The 19,110-nt window shown below is 43.9% G+C and overlaps 1 protein-coding gene across 1 annotated transcript in view; it reads right to left on the bottom strand.

The window, feature by feature from the left end:
• Positions 1–12,537: 12,537 nt before the first annotated feature.
• lcor (ligand dependent nuclear receptor corepressor) overlaps positions 12,538–19,110 on the bottom strand; it is a gene marked incomplete at both ends in the record, with an annotated part of 69,882 nt that continues 63,309 nt past the window's right edge. The window contains 2 exons of the mRNA XM_079219344.1: positions 12,538–13,684; positions 17,601–17,691. Of these exons, the coding sequence (XP_079075470.1) occupies positions 12,538–13,684; positions 17,601–17,691 (1,238 nt within the window). The remainder of the gene's footprint in view (positions 13,685–17,600; positions 17,692–19,110) is intronic.

Raw genomic sequence — 19,110 nt, 5'->3', positions numbered from 1 at the left:
AAATCTCGAACCTCAGCCCCCCGTTAAGAACCGAGGTGAGATTACGAAACGTTAAGAAAGAGTCCGAACTCCCTGGACGACCCCTCCTGCGTCCACCCAAACACCACAAGCCGTCTCCAACCCAACAGAATCAGGTCACCACCACAACAAAAAAGAATGTAAAAAAAGAAATCTTAAGAGTTCTCACAACATGAAATACAACTTATCTTTAAGAGTCTTTTTTTTCAAAGTTTATCGCCAAACGTCACTGATTTTGATTGTTGCAAGAGGTACAAAGTTTAGGCAAAAATAACCTCCCGAAACTTCCGTCGTCCTGACCGGGCCAATAAATAACTGACTAGTTCTCCTGAAGTATACGGGAGACTCCCAACACGGACACCTAGCGGAGGGTTTTTTCGACCAATCAGAGAAGAGTGTCTGTCTAAAAAGAAACAGAGTCAAAGAACGAACGAGAACGATTTCGCCGAAGACTGAAAAGCAGGTCTTTCTGCTCCGGTTTGACGCTCCTTGTACATCGTCCAGCTGAGCGCCGACATTCCCCCGGTCTTCACTGAGTGAGAGAGGCTTACTAAGTTTTCCCTGAAGCGTAAGAAGAAGAACCGAAGGCAGAGTGTTGTGTGTGTGTGTGTGTGTGTCTAGCTCCGTTAGCCGCGGAGAGAGAAAAGACTTGAGCACTTAAACCAGATACCTGAACATAAACCGACAAAGTGTGTGAGGGATCGCGGAGGCTTAGAAAAGCCACACCACGGTTTTGTGCACTTGTAGGAAATGTTTTTTTACATTGTTTTTTTAAGAGGTTAGCTAGTCATCGTTGTTGCGTTTGGTGCTTTGTAGCAACGCAACACCACACGGCACGAGTCAGAGAGAAGACCTGAACTGAGAAGAAGATTGACATTCATAAGATGCTGAAAAGATCCAGAGATTTAAAAAAGTAAACGTAATTCCACCAGAAGGAAATAAAAAAATACCATGAAGGCGAGAAGAGGAAAAAAACTGCTTCTGATCTGTTTTTTATAGTTTGGGTGTAACTTTCTCTTGTCGAATAAACGGTGGATCACTGCTAAGACTCGGCGTAGATTAAGTACCTGAATAAAAGCGAGAGCAGTGTTGTTGAGGGTCCCTGAGGGTGTGTTCTGTACTGTTGTGGGGCTGTGAGTTCTCAGAAGAGTTATAGGTAGATTCATGTTCCTATAAAAACAAGAAACCTATATGGTTGAAGAAAAAACAAACAGAAAAAGAGCGAGCTTCTCACATGGTTTCTCACACAGCCACACGGATTCACACTCATACATACTTGTTTTGTTACTTTACACAAAGAGAGAAAAGAGATTTTTTTTGTTTTTTTTTAAAGAGCTTTAGCCAAAAAACCACTACGAAAAGCTGTTGCAGTGACAAACAAACACCTCAGGTGCTCCTCCTCCTTTATCGGAAAGGGATTTTTTTTTTTTTGTCGTCTTAAGGGCAATATTTCATATTCAAAACATCAGAATCTGTCCTGCGGACAACATCCAAAGAACACTTTTGGATTAACCAGCCTCTTCGAACCAAGAGGGGGAGGGTATGTACACCAGCATGCAAAAATATTGAGAAGGACCCACGTTAACAAAACCGTCCCGTCGGTCCCAGCAAAGCTTGGGGGAACGGGGACCTAACTGTCTGTCGGGTTCTGCGGGGAACCGAACCAAGATCACCGCCCTCCCCTCTTTGCTTTCCTTCATTAAAACAGTCTTCATTTTTCTCGACTTAAAAACACACAAACCGTTTCCCCCTCAGTGCCTTCAATATACAGTTCCACCTCGCCTGTGAAAAAGACAGGCAAGGGTTGATGGGTAAAGCATGTTCTATGTACAACTAACCTGAAGACGCCGCCGTCCCCACCACCACCAATGTGACTCACGTCCTGGTCATCTTCACAAATATACAGAATCGGGCTCAAAAAAAGACTACAACTACACTAGATCCTAGTTCCACTACTTTTTCTTCGGTAAAAAAAAAGAGATCTTAATCCGCCACCGCCCCTTCGCCCGATGCTACATCATGGGGGGAGGGGGGTTACGAGTAAGACCAGAGTCATAAAAACAAACACTAGAAGCGACAGAGTGGGAGTGGTTTAACAAACGTACTGCACTGGACTTCTGAATTGTTTCCCTGAATCATTAAACGGAAAAGGCTCGTCCTCTTCCCCCTTTTCAAGATAAAAGTATATCACGTTAGAGATTTGTATATACATATGCATTTGTGTTGGTGTCTGTTTGGGCTTGTATAAGTATATCTATGTGCACATATAGAGTATTTCTTATTCTTAAATATGTTTAGTTAAATTAGAGGTTAGTTGTTTTTGCCTGTTTTTTTTTCTTGTTTTTTTTACATTCAGTTTTTAACAACGATAAAGAGTATATAAGTAGATGAAGAGGTGTGTGAAAAAGGAACGACGTGGTTTCAAGTGTTCCACGTTGTGGCCTCCGTTCTTTCTCGCAAACCCACTTCTCAAAATCAAAAAAGAAGGGGGAGGGGTTTTCGTTTTAACGCAACCCGATCTTGTTTCCGAGCTTCCTGACGCATCAACTCGTCTCGAAAACAACCCATGTGGTTTTTTTCCGTCCTTAAACGAGGAACACAAGGTGGGCTGCGAAAAGGTTCGAGACCGACAATGTTGACGGATCAAAAAAAAAGGACACAAAAAGCTATAGGATCCCTCCCCTCCCCCCACTGGACGCTACACACTGCATGGCAAAAGAAGCAAGAGGGGGAAACAGAGACAAAGGACAGGAGATGAAAGTACCCGGGAGACGGGAGTTGATGGTCAGGATCTGTCAATATGTGGAGGTTGTCAAGGTTACATGGATATCTTTTCTGAGGTATTCTGTGTTGTAAGTTTTTTCTTTTTCTTCTTTACATTTTTGCACACCGAGTAACACCAAGATGGAGAACATGATCAAAGACTGAAAGAAAAAACAAACGCTCAGCGTTACTTCCCCCGAACGCAGACTCAGTCAACGCGTTAACTGGCTGTTAAGGAAAGTGAGCAGCTTTCCTTAGTGTTTTGACATTCGGGAAGTCTTGAGTTAGATCTTTAGAGGACCAAAGGGCCATTAAGTGAGCTCTGCATGAGCCTCCCCTGCTAAGAGTTGAGTCATATCTACAATCCATGCTGTTTTTTAAAATATATAAAGCACTGAAAAAAGCATTTGGCTAAAAATAATTGGTAAAAGAAATTTAAAAAAGGCTTTTTCAAGGACTCTTTTTTCAGTAATGTTCCGGCTTTCATGAGTTCGAGGGGATCCATGAAAGAGTTTCTGAATAGTTTTTGGCAGCGAGAATCATCTGCGTGCCGTCTAATCGTCTGTACTGCCAAAACTTTGCGGCTGAGGACTGAACTCTCGATATCCGCTCATGGACTGCCGGCCTGTCTGACCCCGACTATCGATCGTGCCCATAAGCCAGTGCTGACTATAAATACCCCGGCTGGCGTGGCCGTCTGCATGCAGCGTGGACTTCACGACTATCAAGAGGAAGTTACGTGGTTGTCGAATGACTCGAAAGACTGCAAAGAGAAGCTCCGAAATGGATCACGTCAATTTCAACCTGCTTTTCCATAAGTCAAGCCCGAGCCGGGTACCCTGAAACATCGAAACGCGATCAGAGACATCATACAACATTTACGGCCAAACCTTTAAAATATTGAGTCTCTTTAGTGGAGAGAGAGTTCATGAAATTTTCACCAAGGCTGAAATATTAACCGACTGCCAAACATATACTGTATGTATGTTGTGTGTTAGTGTTTTTTTTTTCAATATTGCAGAAGATTATGATCCCCCCCGCTCGTTGCTGAAATAACTTCAAGCCCTAAATTTGCACGTTCCTCGTGACAAAGCCTCTGTGAAAAGATTAAAAATGAGAAAGCAAAAGAGAAAAGAAGGGGGAAGACGGTGTTCAGCCTCTGGGTCGTGTATACAATCCCAAGAGAGTGAGGTTTGTGGAAAGGCGTGATGAGAGGTGAAGGACCCGGGGCTGCCCAGGAACACCCCATCTCTCCTGGGATGAACGAGGGCTTGTCAGCCCCAAGTTGTTCACGCTCCACCGCCCGAGGATGCCGAGGACCGATGACAATAGTTAGTGAATAGAAGGGGAAAATGTGCTTTGGATGACTTTCCATCAAAGAAAGTGACAATAAAATCAACATTTTACTGAGGGTGTGGAAGGAGACGCGTGACCCCTGTCCGGTGCAGCAGCAGCATCATCACGGCACATATTTATTTCTACAGAAACTTCACACTTTTGAGTGACAGGGCAATCAAGATCTGACAGTCAGAGGAATGGGAAGACCAGCAGATTGCTGTGGTCGGCCAACAGTCGGAGGATGCTGCAGTGGGAAGCCCGGCAAGTCATCCCGCTAACTCTTTGAGGCGTTTAACGTCCATCAAAACTATTTTTTTTTAAACCATTCAAACCTGACCCTCAAAATGTTGACACGGATCTAGAAATGCTCTGAAAATGCCGGTAATGGTTACTTCACTGGCAACAGCGGACTCTGGAGGGGTAAATATTTGATCGCTGGTGTTGAACGAACGTTTTCTGCCAACGCCAAAAGCATCAACGCCAGAAGCGTCAACATTAAACCCAACATCATCAAACCCAAAGCCTTCGGGCTCGGGTTGCGCACGCTAGGGATGCAACCAGTGTTCGCAGCGTTGGATTTGACTTCCAAGCAACGAGAGACCAGCAGGACCATGTAGGCGGCTCTTAAGGGCCAGACTACACACGGGAACAATGCAGCAAGATTGTCATGGCAACGCACAATGGCACTGCACAAGCTGCAATGAGGTGTGTTGCAAAACGTTTTGACCAGATTTCCTTTTTCTAAATTACCTGCTTGTTGATATTTTGTCCCTAATAATCCTCTATTTCTCTCTTAAGTGGCGTTTCAGAGCAACCGCGGCACCTTTTTCTTTCTTATTCCAATCGTAGTCGCCAAAGTACCGGTGGTTCGTGAAGTGAAAATTCAGCATCTTTCCATTAAAAGCTTGTTGTTTAACCGCGGCGTGGGGGTGGGGATGGCGACCTTCAGCAGCCTTTATTCTGCCGTTACTTCACTTAGTTGTTTCATCCCTTCCACCTCCTCAGAGTGCCACGTCTCTCTGACTGCCATCTGCAAGGAGGCTCTCTGCCGGGGAGGAAGGGGAGCGACGCATGGCGGCACCGTGGGGCTCGTCCCCGGAGGAGGCGAGAACAGCCAGGGTGAGAAACTAAATGTCTGCTGCGAGACATAATCACAGTGGGGGGAATGTAAGCAGACCAAATTCAGAATCTCACGTGAAATTCTCGCTCCCGTGATTTCACTCGGGCGATTTAGATCGTACGTGATTGAGGAACCGGCCCTTTGAATGATTTTTTTTTTTTAGATGAGAGTCTCCTGATTGCGTGGATAAAAAAAAAAAAAGCACAAATATTCAATCACTTAATCCTGGCGGCACCGTCGGATTGAATGCGAGTGCCAAGTTGAGCGTCGGTTTGCGAAGTCGATTAATGAAGCTTAATCAGCCTCGCAAAAATATTCAAACTCGTATTTTGAAACGCACACGCTTTTGCTAAAGATCACACAGCGTATTTAAAGACAAGGTGTTGTTATCAATATTCTGACAAGGTACGGTGATGTAAAAAGGTGGCTTAAACCACCATTTTCCAACACTTTTATCTTTGGCCTCCGATTGCTCCACTTTTTAAATAGTTAATGGCGTCCGTTGTGTGGGTTGCTGCTGAAGCGTGTCTGGCCTTAAAGAGTTGTACTCGGCTCCGCTTTCAAAGCCAGCCGGCTGCTTATCACATCCCCACAAATGCTTTGACATTTGCAGCACTTGGCGTCGCACTACGTGACAAACAAGATGCACATTCTCTCAGATCTGTTAGCGCCGCTTTGACAAATGTCTGGTGGGAGGGGGAGGGGCAACAACGGCGTCTACTGACAGTTACAAGGTGAATTGTAACTGTCAGTAGATGTGCTGATTATGATCTTTCAAAATGGCACTCAGAGTAAGATGGATCTTGTTGTAAGAGAGAGAGAGAGAGAGAGACTTCTTGAATGTGGTGCAGTTAAAAGAAAATTGAACCGCGAACCAGACCCCACGTATTTTAGCTTCTGGTGATGTTCTTTGCATTCCTGCATGTATTTTGTACCCTCGTTGGACCAGCATGCAATGCAGCCGCAACATAGGAGCAACAAGGCTCACTTTTATTTATTTTTAATCTGTAAACCCATTAACATTTGACAAGATATTGTTTAGTTTTTTTGTTAAGGCGCAAGATGAGAGTTTGGAGGGAGAATTTTTGATGCCTGAGCGTGCAGCCTCCTGGCTAACAGCGCTAACACTGCTAACAGCGCAAAGCCTGGTAACGCTGTTATCAGAGCTTTGAAAGTGTTCGGCTGCGGGGGACCCGGGGGCGGGTGCTTACACGGTCGGCTGTACTGCCGTGTGAGAGGGACTTTACTGCACGGTATCTTTACAAAGAAAGAAAGGTGGTTTGAATATTGTAAATTGCTCCTTTGAAAGTGTCTAAATTACATTTTTCTTGCATTGTTTTAAATCTTGGTTAAATCGCAATTTAAGTAAAATATTCGTGCTTTTTCTTTTTTGCCGCCAGTCCATGCCCCACCCCCCACACTGGTAGCTTGAATACACAACAGAGGCATGTGTCAACAAAATAAGTGCAGGAATGCACAGACGAGTAACGCGGAACACAACCACTGAAGGGATTTTTCCTTTTGAGGTTTGAAGGTTGATCTAAAACAACAACAACAAAAAGGGGAGAAAAGCAGCCTTTGATAAACAGCGACAAACAAAAAAACAAACAAAGTGGTTTTCACAGAGGCCGTGCCGGCAGTGTCCCAGTGTGCCAGATCAAAAAACAGCCAGCAGGGCTGATGTTCTGCAGGCTGTGGACAAAACACACCCACCTGCTTCTAAAAGAGAAACGGCAGACTCCCAGCTTCATAATTACACATATAACCCGCCCACACAGAGTGTGGCTACCTGATGAGGAAGGAGGGAGAGCGAGAGAGAGAGAGTGTGTTGCTGTGTCTCTTGTGTGTGCGTTCTGCTCTTCCACGGCGGCGCGTGTGCGTGTGCTCGAGAGAATACAGCGTTCGTATTCACAGAAAGCTGGCTTCTGGCTTTCTTTCTTTTTTTTTTAAACAATTTGCCTTTTTTCTTTAAATAAGAAAAACAAAGAAAAGGAAAACGATCTGCCATCAGAACAACAGTACGAACGACAAGAAACAACAACTATTCAAAAACTGCTTCCGTCAGTTACATCTAAAAATCCGGAAACGAGCCGTACTAAAAATCCTGATTCTTCTTTGTGTGTTTGTGTGTTTGTGTGTGTGTGTGTGTGTGTTTCTCATGTACAATCAGCTGCTTTGAAGTGGTCGGACCTGAGGTATAAATGACAACCAAGATATGCAGCGTGACAGAAAAAAGAAACAGAGGAAACCTCTCAGCGGAGAGGAGCATGGCGATCATATACATCGTGGTTTCTTTCTTTCCTGGTAGCGCTCGGCACCCGGCACGCCATCTCCAAACAAAGCGGCGTGCCGTGCGGCGTCTACTAAGTGAGGTTACAGTAGTTTTTTTTTTTTGACAGTCTTTCACTCAGAAGAAAAAACAAAAAACAGACATAGAAATTAAATTAAAACCAACCTGAAAAGCAAAAGAGAAGAAAAAGAAAAGGATTGGTTTACCTGAAGATGCAAAAAACAGTAAAATAAATACCCATCTATTCATAAAAGTATAGCCTTTTTCATTTTCATCATACAAAGGTACATTGTCCTGTGTGTGTGGTGGTTTTTTGGAATGCAAAAGATTTCGAATATCTTTTTCTTTTACAAGACAGCAGATAAAGGAAGGTTAACTCGTCCACCTGTCCCACAATCTCCCCCTCTGGGTCTCTGATTTCTCTGGCTGTGAGAAATAATAAGAATAAAAAAAAGCCACAAAAAAAAAAAACATGTCAAGTTTCAACCTGGAGTTATATTACACCTAAAAAACACACAATAAACCCAAAAAACTAAAACGAAATAAAACCCCTCAGTGAACACAAAACCCCGTGTTCTTTCTCAGACCAGGGTGGGACCGACCTGATTTAGCGCCTCCAGGGTGAAACCAGACGACTGAATCCCGAAATGTTGTAACTTTTAGAGGAAGCCATGAGAGGTTCGCAGCCCTCCCACACCGACCCCGTCCAGTGCTAAGAACCGGAATAGCTGTATAGTCCCTGTGGTCTTCTCTCTCAATCTGTTGATCTTTATATATATATATATATATATATATATATATATATATATGTATACATATACATATATATATATATATATATAAATGTTTTCTATAAGGTTTTGTTGCCTGAAATACCTGAAAGGAGGTAGGGTGGCAAATATTGGTCAGTCAGACACTTGAAGCGTCTCCCCTCGCAGGAGGGAGGCGAAACAAAGAAGAAAAAGAAAAACGAACAGATAATAAAAGAAAAGAAACAGCGGAGGATACTATATTTCCCAGAGTATCAGCTATCCCTTCGCCAGGCTCCCAGGTAAGGTATACATACAAGTACGAGGCACAGAAAGGAGTCATTATTCTGAGATTGAGGTATAGCACTCGGCCTCTGCTGACCAAGTCGACATATAGTTTATATATATACGATTATAAATTACATCTAGTACAGGTAGTTAAGTCTGCGCCATTTTCCGACTGACAAATATTGCTGCCCATCCCGTTGGCTCGATCCTGAGACATTTACAGTACTGAAGGCTACTGTCGCACGCCCGCGTCAGAAAAAACAAAAACGACTGCATTTCCTCATGCAAGCAGCGTGAAAGTGAAACTAAAGAAAAAGCGAAAAGAAAAGAATAAAAACAACAGTCTGTTGAGAATGAACCGACGGTGCCGTCTGTTTTTTGTAAGTTTGAGATATTCGTTTCAGTTCACTACATTCATTACGTGAGTATTTGTTAATATATATGTATATAAATAGATATATACTGTTCTCTTAAGTATATAATATGGTATGAGGTTTCTTTTTAAGAACAGCAGTGAGACTCAGTTGCAAGAAGGAGGACTTTTTTGGACAGGGGGAGCTGTTAACCACATGACAATAAACAATAATGAAAACAGAAAAATCTAATTAAATGAAATAAATATACCTTTTAAATGGCATGCACCTCAGTAGATAAGAGCAGGCTGAAAATGGGACTTTTTAAATGACCAGAATCTTTAGAAAGCATTGGCAAATTTATCGCAAAATTCAAGAACTTCTTGAAGTATGGAACGATTTTTATTCTTTTCTTCATTTTTTGTATTTTTTAAAGGATTTAGAGATTTGTGTACACTCTACACAAATAGTTTGGCCCTTGAGGAATCGCCCCTCTCAGGGGGAATTCCTTCTAAGTGCTGTTTGGAGTTTATCCACACAAACCTGTGCATTAAGTGCCAATTAAACTATTTCTACACAAATATTTGTTTCAGCACAAGTGGCTTTTGTTCAGTTTTTCTTTCTTTTTCTTTAGAGGGAATGAGCACATTGTACGGCTTTTTTGTGTGTTGTCAAACTGGGTTCGCAGCTGGCTAAGTGAGCGGCTACAATGCCCTTTTTCTTTCCCATAAGAGGCGCGTTCATAACAAGTGCTTTACTATCGGTATTGACTATCGGATCGGTGCATTGTCCTTCGCTGGGTCAGACTCAGCGCGCACAACGACCTTTTTAGACACTTCCAATGCCCAGCATTGTAAAGTGTTGGGATGCATTTCATGCATGGTGACCCCTGGACATATAGTAACTGTCCCGGGGGTCTTTTCTAGAGCTTTTCCCATTGGCCACGCATACCTGCCAATCAAGCCAAGGGAGCTACAAAGCTTTATTAAAGTGGATAAACCACAGAGGGGCGAATTAAGATTGTATGCAACGGGTAATAACTTATTCTAATGCTAATCAGATTAGAATTCATTCATAGTTTAGAATGAGTTTGAGATTGTGTTTAAATGCTCTCAACATAATGATTAATAATATTCATAATATTCAATCAACCCAACCCCCCCAAAATCAGCCCAAAAAAAGAAGTGGTGCATGCCATTTTTTTCTTGAGAGAATAATCCAAGAAAAACAAACAAAAAAACAACAAATAAAATTGTACAATACATTTCAAAAAGGAGTGAATCATCGTCATCATCATTTCATCTGAACAGAGAGGTACAGTTCTCACAGGCTGGGTGAGCACCAGGCAGTGTTCGGAGCGAAGAGCAACATTTAACCACAGCGCGCAAAAAACACGACAACCAAAAAGCTTTTGACGTCTCCTTCAAATCTTTTCCTCGTGGAAAATACCAAAAGAGCACGTGTGTGTGTGTGTGTGTGTGTGTGTGTGTGTGCGAGAGAGAGAGAGATATTCTTTCCCCACCTGGTAAAACGAGATGATAGTTGTTTTTTCTTTCTCCATCCCTGGTGCTTCAGTGGCGAAGGGGGAGGGGAAAAAACACAGACGACACGACACAAAACTCAACTTGTTCAAGCTGTCGACCCTTTCTTTTCTCCTTTTTTTGTTGTCTTTTTTAGTTTTTCTTTTTAAATCTTGGAGGTAATCGAAGAGGAAAACGAAAGAGTAGTTTGGGTTTGAGCTGCAGCCTTTTTTGAAAGTCTTCACACACTAAAGCTTTTCTTTTTTTTCTACCGTCCCTCGGCTCTCTGCTCTGTAAATCACCCAGCGCAGAGCTACACTGCATGCATAACCGTCAAACTCTCTCTCGCTCTTGTGTTTTTGCTTACTTTTGAAAAGTGCCATTGTAGAAGTTTAGCGCCATGAGTTCCAACGTTTTTCTGTCTACTGTGGGCGCCGCCATGTTTACTCACACGGCCCCTCCCCTAGACAAAGAATTAGCGAGAGGGCGTGTCTTGTCCTCCTGTCTGTCTATTATAGGTCCAACAGGAAGTTAACATATTTCAAAACCCACGTCGTCCGTCTCAGTAACCCTGAGTTAAAAATGAGGAGAAAAGAAACCATCCGGAATCATCGGATTGGCTTTTAAATCATCAGTCATAATAATTTATAATATATTAAATCTGCTTCTCTCTCGCTTCTAGTCACTACCCCTACCCCCACCCTCACTGCATATAGCCCTCCCAGCATCCCCAAATGAACATGGTTGTAGGAAACTGCCGTTAAAACTGTCTTTGAGGTTTGAGGGAGAATAATTTCTTTAAAAACTCTGAGAGAGAAAAATCAGCAATGTGTTGTTGTTAGCTAAAGTCCATTAGCTTAGGCTAGCTAACGCCTTGTACAGGAGCTAGATGATCAACTGGATAGCAGCAGAGTTTCACATTCTGATCCTAAAAGGCCTTCATCCAGTAGAGATTTCCGTAAAGGGGATGAGCTCACTTTGGTCACCGTTTGGAGGGCGACCTGAAGGCGACTTCGGCTTTCCAGGATCAGCAGTGAGACACTGATGGAGGCCCATGAGGTAGCATTCCGCCTTAAAAGACAACTGATCCATAATCAGATTGATCCTCAACTTGTCTCTTGGCAAAAAAAAGAGGGTTTTTAGCGCTTTCGCGGATCTGATTATGGATCAGTGTACGCGGGCGATGTGCACCTCTGACCCGTTGCGAGGTTTGCGACTGGGCTTCAGAGACAGACCATAATAAGTGCATGATGCAAGGGCAACAATGCCGAGGTAACCTGGTCCGTAAGCGCCAGACCCAAAAAGGTGTAGTGCAAAATAAAGCAAATGAAATGAAAAGATAAAAAGGTCGAGGAAAAGAAGTCGATTACAGAAGTCAGTAGTGTCCACGAAACTCACAAACATGCATCCCTGAATGACTCGTGTGTCTTTTCTCATTCAAAAAGGACGGGTTAATGTCGCCTTCGTCCGCACAGAGATTAACAGAAGTTCTTAAGGAGGAAAGAAAGGTTTGCAGTTAAAGCGTCATGGCTACCTGGCAATAAGAGAGTGGGCTTTTTTGATTCAGAACCCTGGTGAGGAACACCAATGGTGTGATTAAACCGTCCAGTTGGCTTCAAATGTTAAAGACAGTTACTTACCAATTTACAGCTAGTCCTCTGTGAGAGAGGGGAGCAGTAACGGGGCTAATTTAGTTTTTTAAGGGGTTCATTTTCAATCTTCCCCATCATTTTGTTCCCCCAAATTGGAATGGTCCAAAGCCCGAACTGCATTTAAAAGCAGCAATGGTTCGGTGTATCAAGTTCAGAAAAGAGGGGGGATTGGGATTATCAGCATGCTTATGGAAATCTCATGAATTGTCATTTAACGAATGTCTTTAGCTGCATTTGTTTAAGCCCCTTGGATATAAAAGCTAAACAAATGCCTCAAACGGCATCGTTTGTTAAAAAACGTCCGTTTTTTTAAGAATCTTCCTCATATTATCCCTGCGTTTGTGCTCACCCAGATACTGCAAAGTAAATTGGCACAAATAAAGCCCCATCCGTTTTTTTCAAAATCACTTAAGTCATTTGTCTGAGGTTTACATGTGTAAGTCGTTTTAGTCGATCGGTTTGAAATTGTCATCCATCTCTTCTTTTACATTGTCCTTGAGCTCAGCGGCTGCCAGCGGCGGGTCGTCGTCTCGTGGGGTCGCGGTAGGCGTGTTCTCTGACTCTGCGAGAGGGAAATCCTGGCCTCCTGCCTCCATCTTCATCATCAGCTTGAGCTTCTTCTTTGGGGGGTTCTTCAGGGTTCCCAGGCGCTCCTTGACCTTGTACTCCAGGGTGCTGTGCGGGATCCCGTACATGTTCTGAGCCTTGGACACGCTCATCTTCCCGCTCATCACCACCGTTATGGCCTCCTCCAGGATATCGGTGTTGTACTGGCGATAGCGGCCCCTCTTCTTCCTCGGTTGCTTGGAGTTCGGGTCCCCTTCCGCGTCGGAGGTTGAGTACGCCGCCCCGGAGCTGGAGTGGTCCAAGTCAGAGCTCCAGTAGTCGGCGGCCCCATCCAGCAGGCTTCCCAGGCTTCCTCCGCGGCGGTTCTGCTTTGGCAGGATGGCTCTCAGCTTCCGGCTGAGCATGTTCTCCCCGTGGCCACCACCACCAACTCCCATGGCGCCGTAGCCGTACAGCTCAGAAGCATGGGAGTCCCAGGAGAGATCCATACCCCGAACTTGGGGGATCTTTAGGTCGACAGGAGGCGAGTGGCCCTGGTCCCTCTTGCCCTCATTGTGGTGGTGTTGGGCCTTGGAGACCTGATTGTGGTGGTGGTGGTGGAGGGAACTTTTGAAGGAGAAGGCTCCGTGGTGGTTGTGGTGATTCTCCAGGAATGTGGGCAGGTCTTTGAGGTCACTGAGGGCCCCGTTTAGAGCTCCGCTGGCCTGCTTTAGCTTCATCAGGCTTTCGAGGTGGGCCTTGCTTCCCCAGAAAGAGGAAGAGCCCTTCTGGCCGAGCAAGGCGTAGGACTGCACGTGATTGAGCAAGCCGGCTGGCTCTAGATTAGCCAATGAAAGAGCAGCAGGCTGGCTCAGGAGGCGGTGCTTCTGGCTGAGGAGCTCTTCCTTGATGCGCAGCGAGCGGGCCAATGGCGGCTTGAAGGAGTTGGAGTTGACGTGGTTCTCCCTCAGTCCGTCCTGCAAGCTTCTCTGCAGCAGGCCATCTTCGTCCACCTCTGGCAGGGTATGTTCCTCTTTGATCGAATGTCTGAATGGAGGGGGGGGAAAAGAAGACAATTTAAGAACCAGTGTATGGGATAAAAAAATTATTGTTGAGACCGGGGTTTGACGCATGTGACATTTTATGATTTAAGATTAGAATCTTTAATGTGTCGCTAGGAATTCAATTATTCACCGTTTTACTTTTAACCACCTAAATCAATTCACGGCAGAACCTAAACACTAATAAACCACATCTGAGGAACTCAACAGCAGTGTCCTTTTTTGCCAGAAACAACATTTGGAGATAAACCACAGAGATCAATAAACCACAGAAATCACTGTCAAGAGCCTTTCAACAATCCCAAAAGACGACATCACTCCTGGATTCAACTGTTGACATGTGAACACACCAGAACACATGCAACCTTTGACGAGCCAAGAGATCCAACCTCTGTGTCCCTAACTTGATGAGTATTCATATTTTAAATAACGTTTCTTTACTTGCCCAAGGTTCATACACATATCGACCAATACATTTTCATGACTTTTCCATGACTTTAAACCAAACTTCCATGACCAAACATTTAGTGAAATCTGGGTGTAAACAGTAAAAAGTGAGTAAATGTAGTATTTAAACTAACAATGAGAACACAAAGAATACAGTAAACCTTAAATGACACAAATGAATGAGGCAATAGTTTGATTAAAAGAATAAACATTTATATAGATGCATATGTATGTATGCCTGCTTATATTTTGAGCGTCTTTCTTTTCAAAGCATATTAATTATTTCAAACTCAGCGTAAATGAACGACATGAATATTTATAAAACCTTTTGGGATTTTATTTTTTTAAAGGACTTTTCCAGGCCTGGATGTAACCATTTTAAAATTCCATGACTTGTCCAGGTTTTCCCTTCCTGCAAGAACCCTGCTTGCCCCGTGCTGGACGAACAGACGGTATGTCTACAAGCACTCGTGCACCAGCATCTCACATTTCGATGTTTAAAAACAAAAAAAATCATCTCTGTTGTTTATGTTGAAACATACGCTTGCATGCAAAGTGCCTCCAGTTAAACTGCTGGAGCCAATTTTCCTACTGCTAAGTAACTATAGCAACAGCGCAAAGGCTCTTTAAAAAAAAAAAAAAAAAGCTCCCTTAGGTACATAATGCCGGGAAACCGCTTGGCAAGTCGGCGGCCGGCGAGGAGAAACTGCGTCTCTCCGTCTGGTGAGCTGCAGCGCGACTGGCAGTGCGACGTGGGGAGTCCTCAGCGGGAGCTTTGAGACCGATTACCACAGTGGGCGGTCTCCGGCTCGTTGAAGACAATGCGAGGGTTAACGAGAGGCTTTTGGCGTCTACACCCTTAATGGAGCGCTCTGTTACAGTAAGCGCACAGTCATCGGGGAGGCCGCCGGTGGATCTGAGGAGCTAACGTGAGAATAGAAGGATGCAGAGAATACGCACAACAGAAGGGGGTGAAAGATTGTTTCACAAACTGTGTCTCTCAAAAACAACAGCATGTGCCTCCTGAGTATTATTTTTTTAAAGGAAGATAGTTTGTATCCTGCAGCCCAAATTTTATTTTATTTGATCAGCATGTAGACCATTATGAACATCTTATACCAAAACTATTATTTTTTTATTTCGTAGCTCCCAAGTATCTCTTGACTTACTTGTCTTATTTAAAGACAGGAAAAATTTATTCAAATTACAGTAATTATTTTGATACAAAAAAATAAAACAGAATTTAGGTTTTTACACAACCGTGGTCATGCAATAATTTAAAATCCAATGCCATGTTACTGGTAATACATACACTCACTAACCCGGTGTGTGCTTGTCTGATGTTAGCGGGACTACAGGCTCCACCCCCTCCCTTAGTTAATAATACATGACCTGATCATTAGAGACTCCCGGTGAGGCCTTCAGGGCCTTAGAGCCCTCAGGCGGGAGCCAGAATCCCGACACGGGGGCGAGGGGGGCAATATTTTTGCTTTTATTCCGAATGTGGAAAATACCTCACACGGTTTAATCTGCTGGGCCTTCGTTTGTTGTGCGTCAGCAGGCAAAACCCTGTTGTGTTCTGGGTAGAAAAAAAACAGAAATCTTGTGTGTCCGTATAAAAAAATAATTTTTCCGACCTTAATAATCTATTAAAGTCTTAGTTTTTTTAGATTTCGGAGTCTGAGAAATTGGGTCTGGGAACATAGAATAATTGATGGTGACTTGGTGATGCCAACCAGTAAAATATAGCATTTTTTTCAAATATGGAATGTTGGTAATAATCCCTCATTGGACCGGAAGGTTGTTACCCCAAATGCAGCATGTTAAAGTTGATCCGTGAAGAGCCACACAAGTGTAATAAACCTGAACAATCACTTTGAACCCCCTCTCCGATCACAGTTTGGAGAGAAATTGGCGGGGACCAACCCTTCCACGTGGTGGGCGCAGGTTTCTGTGTGCCCACATCGGAGGTATCGAACCCTCCGCTAATCCATCTTTGAGCTACGGATCAAAAGCATTCCGGGATATGTCGGCCGCGATTAGCGCGTCTATTCCCTCGTGATGCGAAGAAGCGAGTGCGATGGCGGCCGATTCAAAACATGACTTGGAGGCAGAGTACGCGCTCATCAATAAATGATCGCGCTGAGGATTGTCGAAAAATCCGCTGACACGGAGCCGGAAAGGGTGGGGGGGGGGGCCTAAAAAAACAGAGCAATGAAAGCCTCCGAACTGTGTTTGACACGCATTGAGATTGAGCTCTCACTTTGGGCCCTGAGGGGAGGGGTCTGAACTCTGCATGGTAGTGGGGAAGTCGAGGCTGGCTTTGCCACGGGATCCACGGTAGCCGTGGTATCGACCAGCCGAGCGAATACTGATATGCGAGAGAGGTGGGAGGCGTTGGGCCAGACGCTCGAGGAGGACGACGGGGAAGATGGAAGGACCCGCCCCCAAAACGTAGAGCGATCGAACGAGGGCAAGGCCCTTTAAAGACCTGCGGCGCGTCAGTCGATTCCAACAAGTGGGTTTTTTTTAGCCTCTCTGCGACCTCTGAATCTTTATCTATGTCAACGTATTACCAGCGTGCACGATTAGAATAATGCATTTTTCTCTCCAGTGTGGCTGAACAGAACGCAGGTTCAACTGCTTCATGCATCTTATGCTACGTTCACACCACATCACTTTATGTGATTAATTCGCGCCATTCGCTTTTTCGCGGCGGAAAGGGGGCGCGGCTTTTCTCCGTAAAAGCAGTTATTATTTCCGCCATCCACCATTGAAATAACCACTAGTTCTGCTTTATACTTGTTGTGGAAGTCCCACAAACGTTGGAATATCGGAGTGCTATACATAGAAAAGCTTTCGTGTTGCTTTTCAATTGACAGTTTTAAATGCTCGTTTATTGGTAAATGCAAAAAAACCCAGAAGGGCAATGAAGCGCGGCGTCTTTTCTCTTCTTCAGCCGAGACGCTTTGGTTGCATCCGGTCGCTTTGATTACAGAATATTACGCAGAGGATCGGCAGCAGGCCAGGTCAGTCCGTGGGGAACCGGAGGGGTCGCCGGTTCAAGTCCCAGCACGGACCAAGTACAAGAGTGTGAGCTAGAGAGCATCGGCTCCTTGGTTCTTCCTTTGGGGTTTGAGGCACTGAAGTCTCTCTCTAGTAGCGGACCACTGCTCCCAACACCTGGAGGGGTTCAATGCAGATGCTTTTAGCCTGCAGGGGATCTGCACATGCATCTGCAAACTCGATCAAATCTTTCCGGTGACGGTTGTCATCGTCCTGTGAAATCAATCTCTCTCAGCTTTGACTGCGGTTTGGCATCTGGAAACTAATCTGAATCCAGAATCGGAGTGTGACATCAACCCCTCGGGCCGCGCCTCCACACAGCATCTAGTGTTGAAGACGGACGGGCTTCAGTTTGCTTTTTAGGCCCTCGTTTGACTCTGTTGTCTTACCCTTTGGCCCCGGGCTCGGGGGAGAAGCCGGGTAAGGCTTTGAGGTTGCCTGTGCTGTGGATCTTCTTGGTGGAGAGGTCCAGGACGCCGTCTGAGGACAAAACACACGCAGGGAGAAAGATTTAGACAGCAAAATCACAGACGTGAACACTTCTGATTATTCATTTTTGAAGTTCATGAGTTGACCGGAGGTTCCTCATTATGTTTGTGCGTGAATCATAATTAATGTAGACCGCATTTCAGAGGAAAGCCCTTTTTTGGGGGATGATAATTTGTCTCATTTGGGGATTTGCCAGACAAAAAAATAATCAAATCAAAGGTGATTATTGAGTTTATTCAGAGTCTCTAGGAGTTACCCAACTTTCAACATCTGCTGCTGCTGTTTAGTGAAAAACAACCCAAAGAGGACCCAAGTTTACAGTTTCTTTCTGTTAAACTTCCATATAAACATTTAATACAGTGCAATGGGAAAAGGCAGAACGACGGCGGATGGAAACACGCATTTATTTTCAGTGATTTTTTTTAATTCTGCTTAAATTTGCGATGGAAACTTCTCTGTATGGTGTTCAAGGAGCAGTGCTACATAATTGAGAAGCTGATGTCATATCAATACAAACTGATTCCCAGAGGAACACTGAACTATTCTTTCTTTCTTTCTTCTAGAAAGTATCAGAAATGTTTTCCATGAATACAAGACTATGAATACGCTTTTTATTTCACCTTTTATCAGTGATACGGAAGAGTTGAGTTAAAGATTGCAGATCAATACCACCTTTAGAAAATGTAACTTATGTCCCTTTTCAGCTCGAGGTGCCTCAAAGACTTATTTTTTTGAGGGGTTTCCACTGATGAACAGTATCAGAACATCACGCCAATACTTTATCACGTTTAATATTTCGTGGGGACATTACTGATAATATTTTCACACTTTTTTTTTAAGCTGCAAGATCCGTTTCCTTTTCAGCATCCAACAACAGTTGTATCCTCTGACCCTCGTTTCATGCCTTCTCATACAACAACAACAATAATTATTTGGAGTTGAACAGTAAAAGTTCAATACATTGCCAATTAATCCACATATTAATTGTGTGTATTAATTCATTAGCTAAGGGAGGTTAGGTAGCTGTTTTTTTCTGTATTTATTTACCTTTTGATACGACACTGAACCAGAGGCGAAGGGAAGCGAGCTGCATGTTTCTGATCATCATGTGTGTTTATGTGAGTTATATATGAGGCAGAATGCTGTGCATCTGATTGTGCTGTTTATTCATGAAATCCATCTGATGTTAACAGCTTCTGCAACTGCTGATTTATGTGAAAACGACTGAATTAATTTGTATTTTTTTTTTTTTAATTATTAATCCTGTGCCTGGGTGACCAAAAGAACAGGTGGACTGTCTGTGACACTTCAGCAATGCAGTCTGGGAAATATGGCGACATGCTGCGTGTGAAATCTCAGTTTATTTGTGAATATGTTTTTCGGGGAAATCAGGTCACCACACGTCGAAAA

This window comes from Taurulus bubalis (genome assembly GCF_910589615.1).
Source record: "Taurulus bubalis genome assembly, chromosome: 6".
Taxonomy (NCBI): domain Eukaryota; kingdom Metazoa; phylum Chordata; class Actinopteri; order Perciformes; family Cottidae; genus Taurulus; species Taurulus bubalis.
This window is presented reverse-complemented; position numbering and strand designations above follow the sequence as displayed.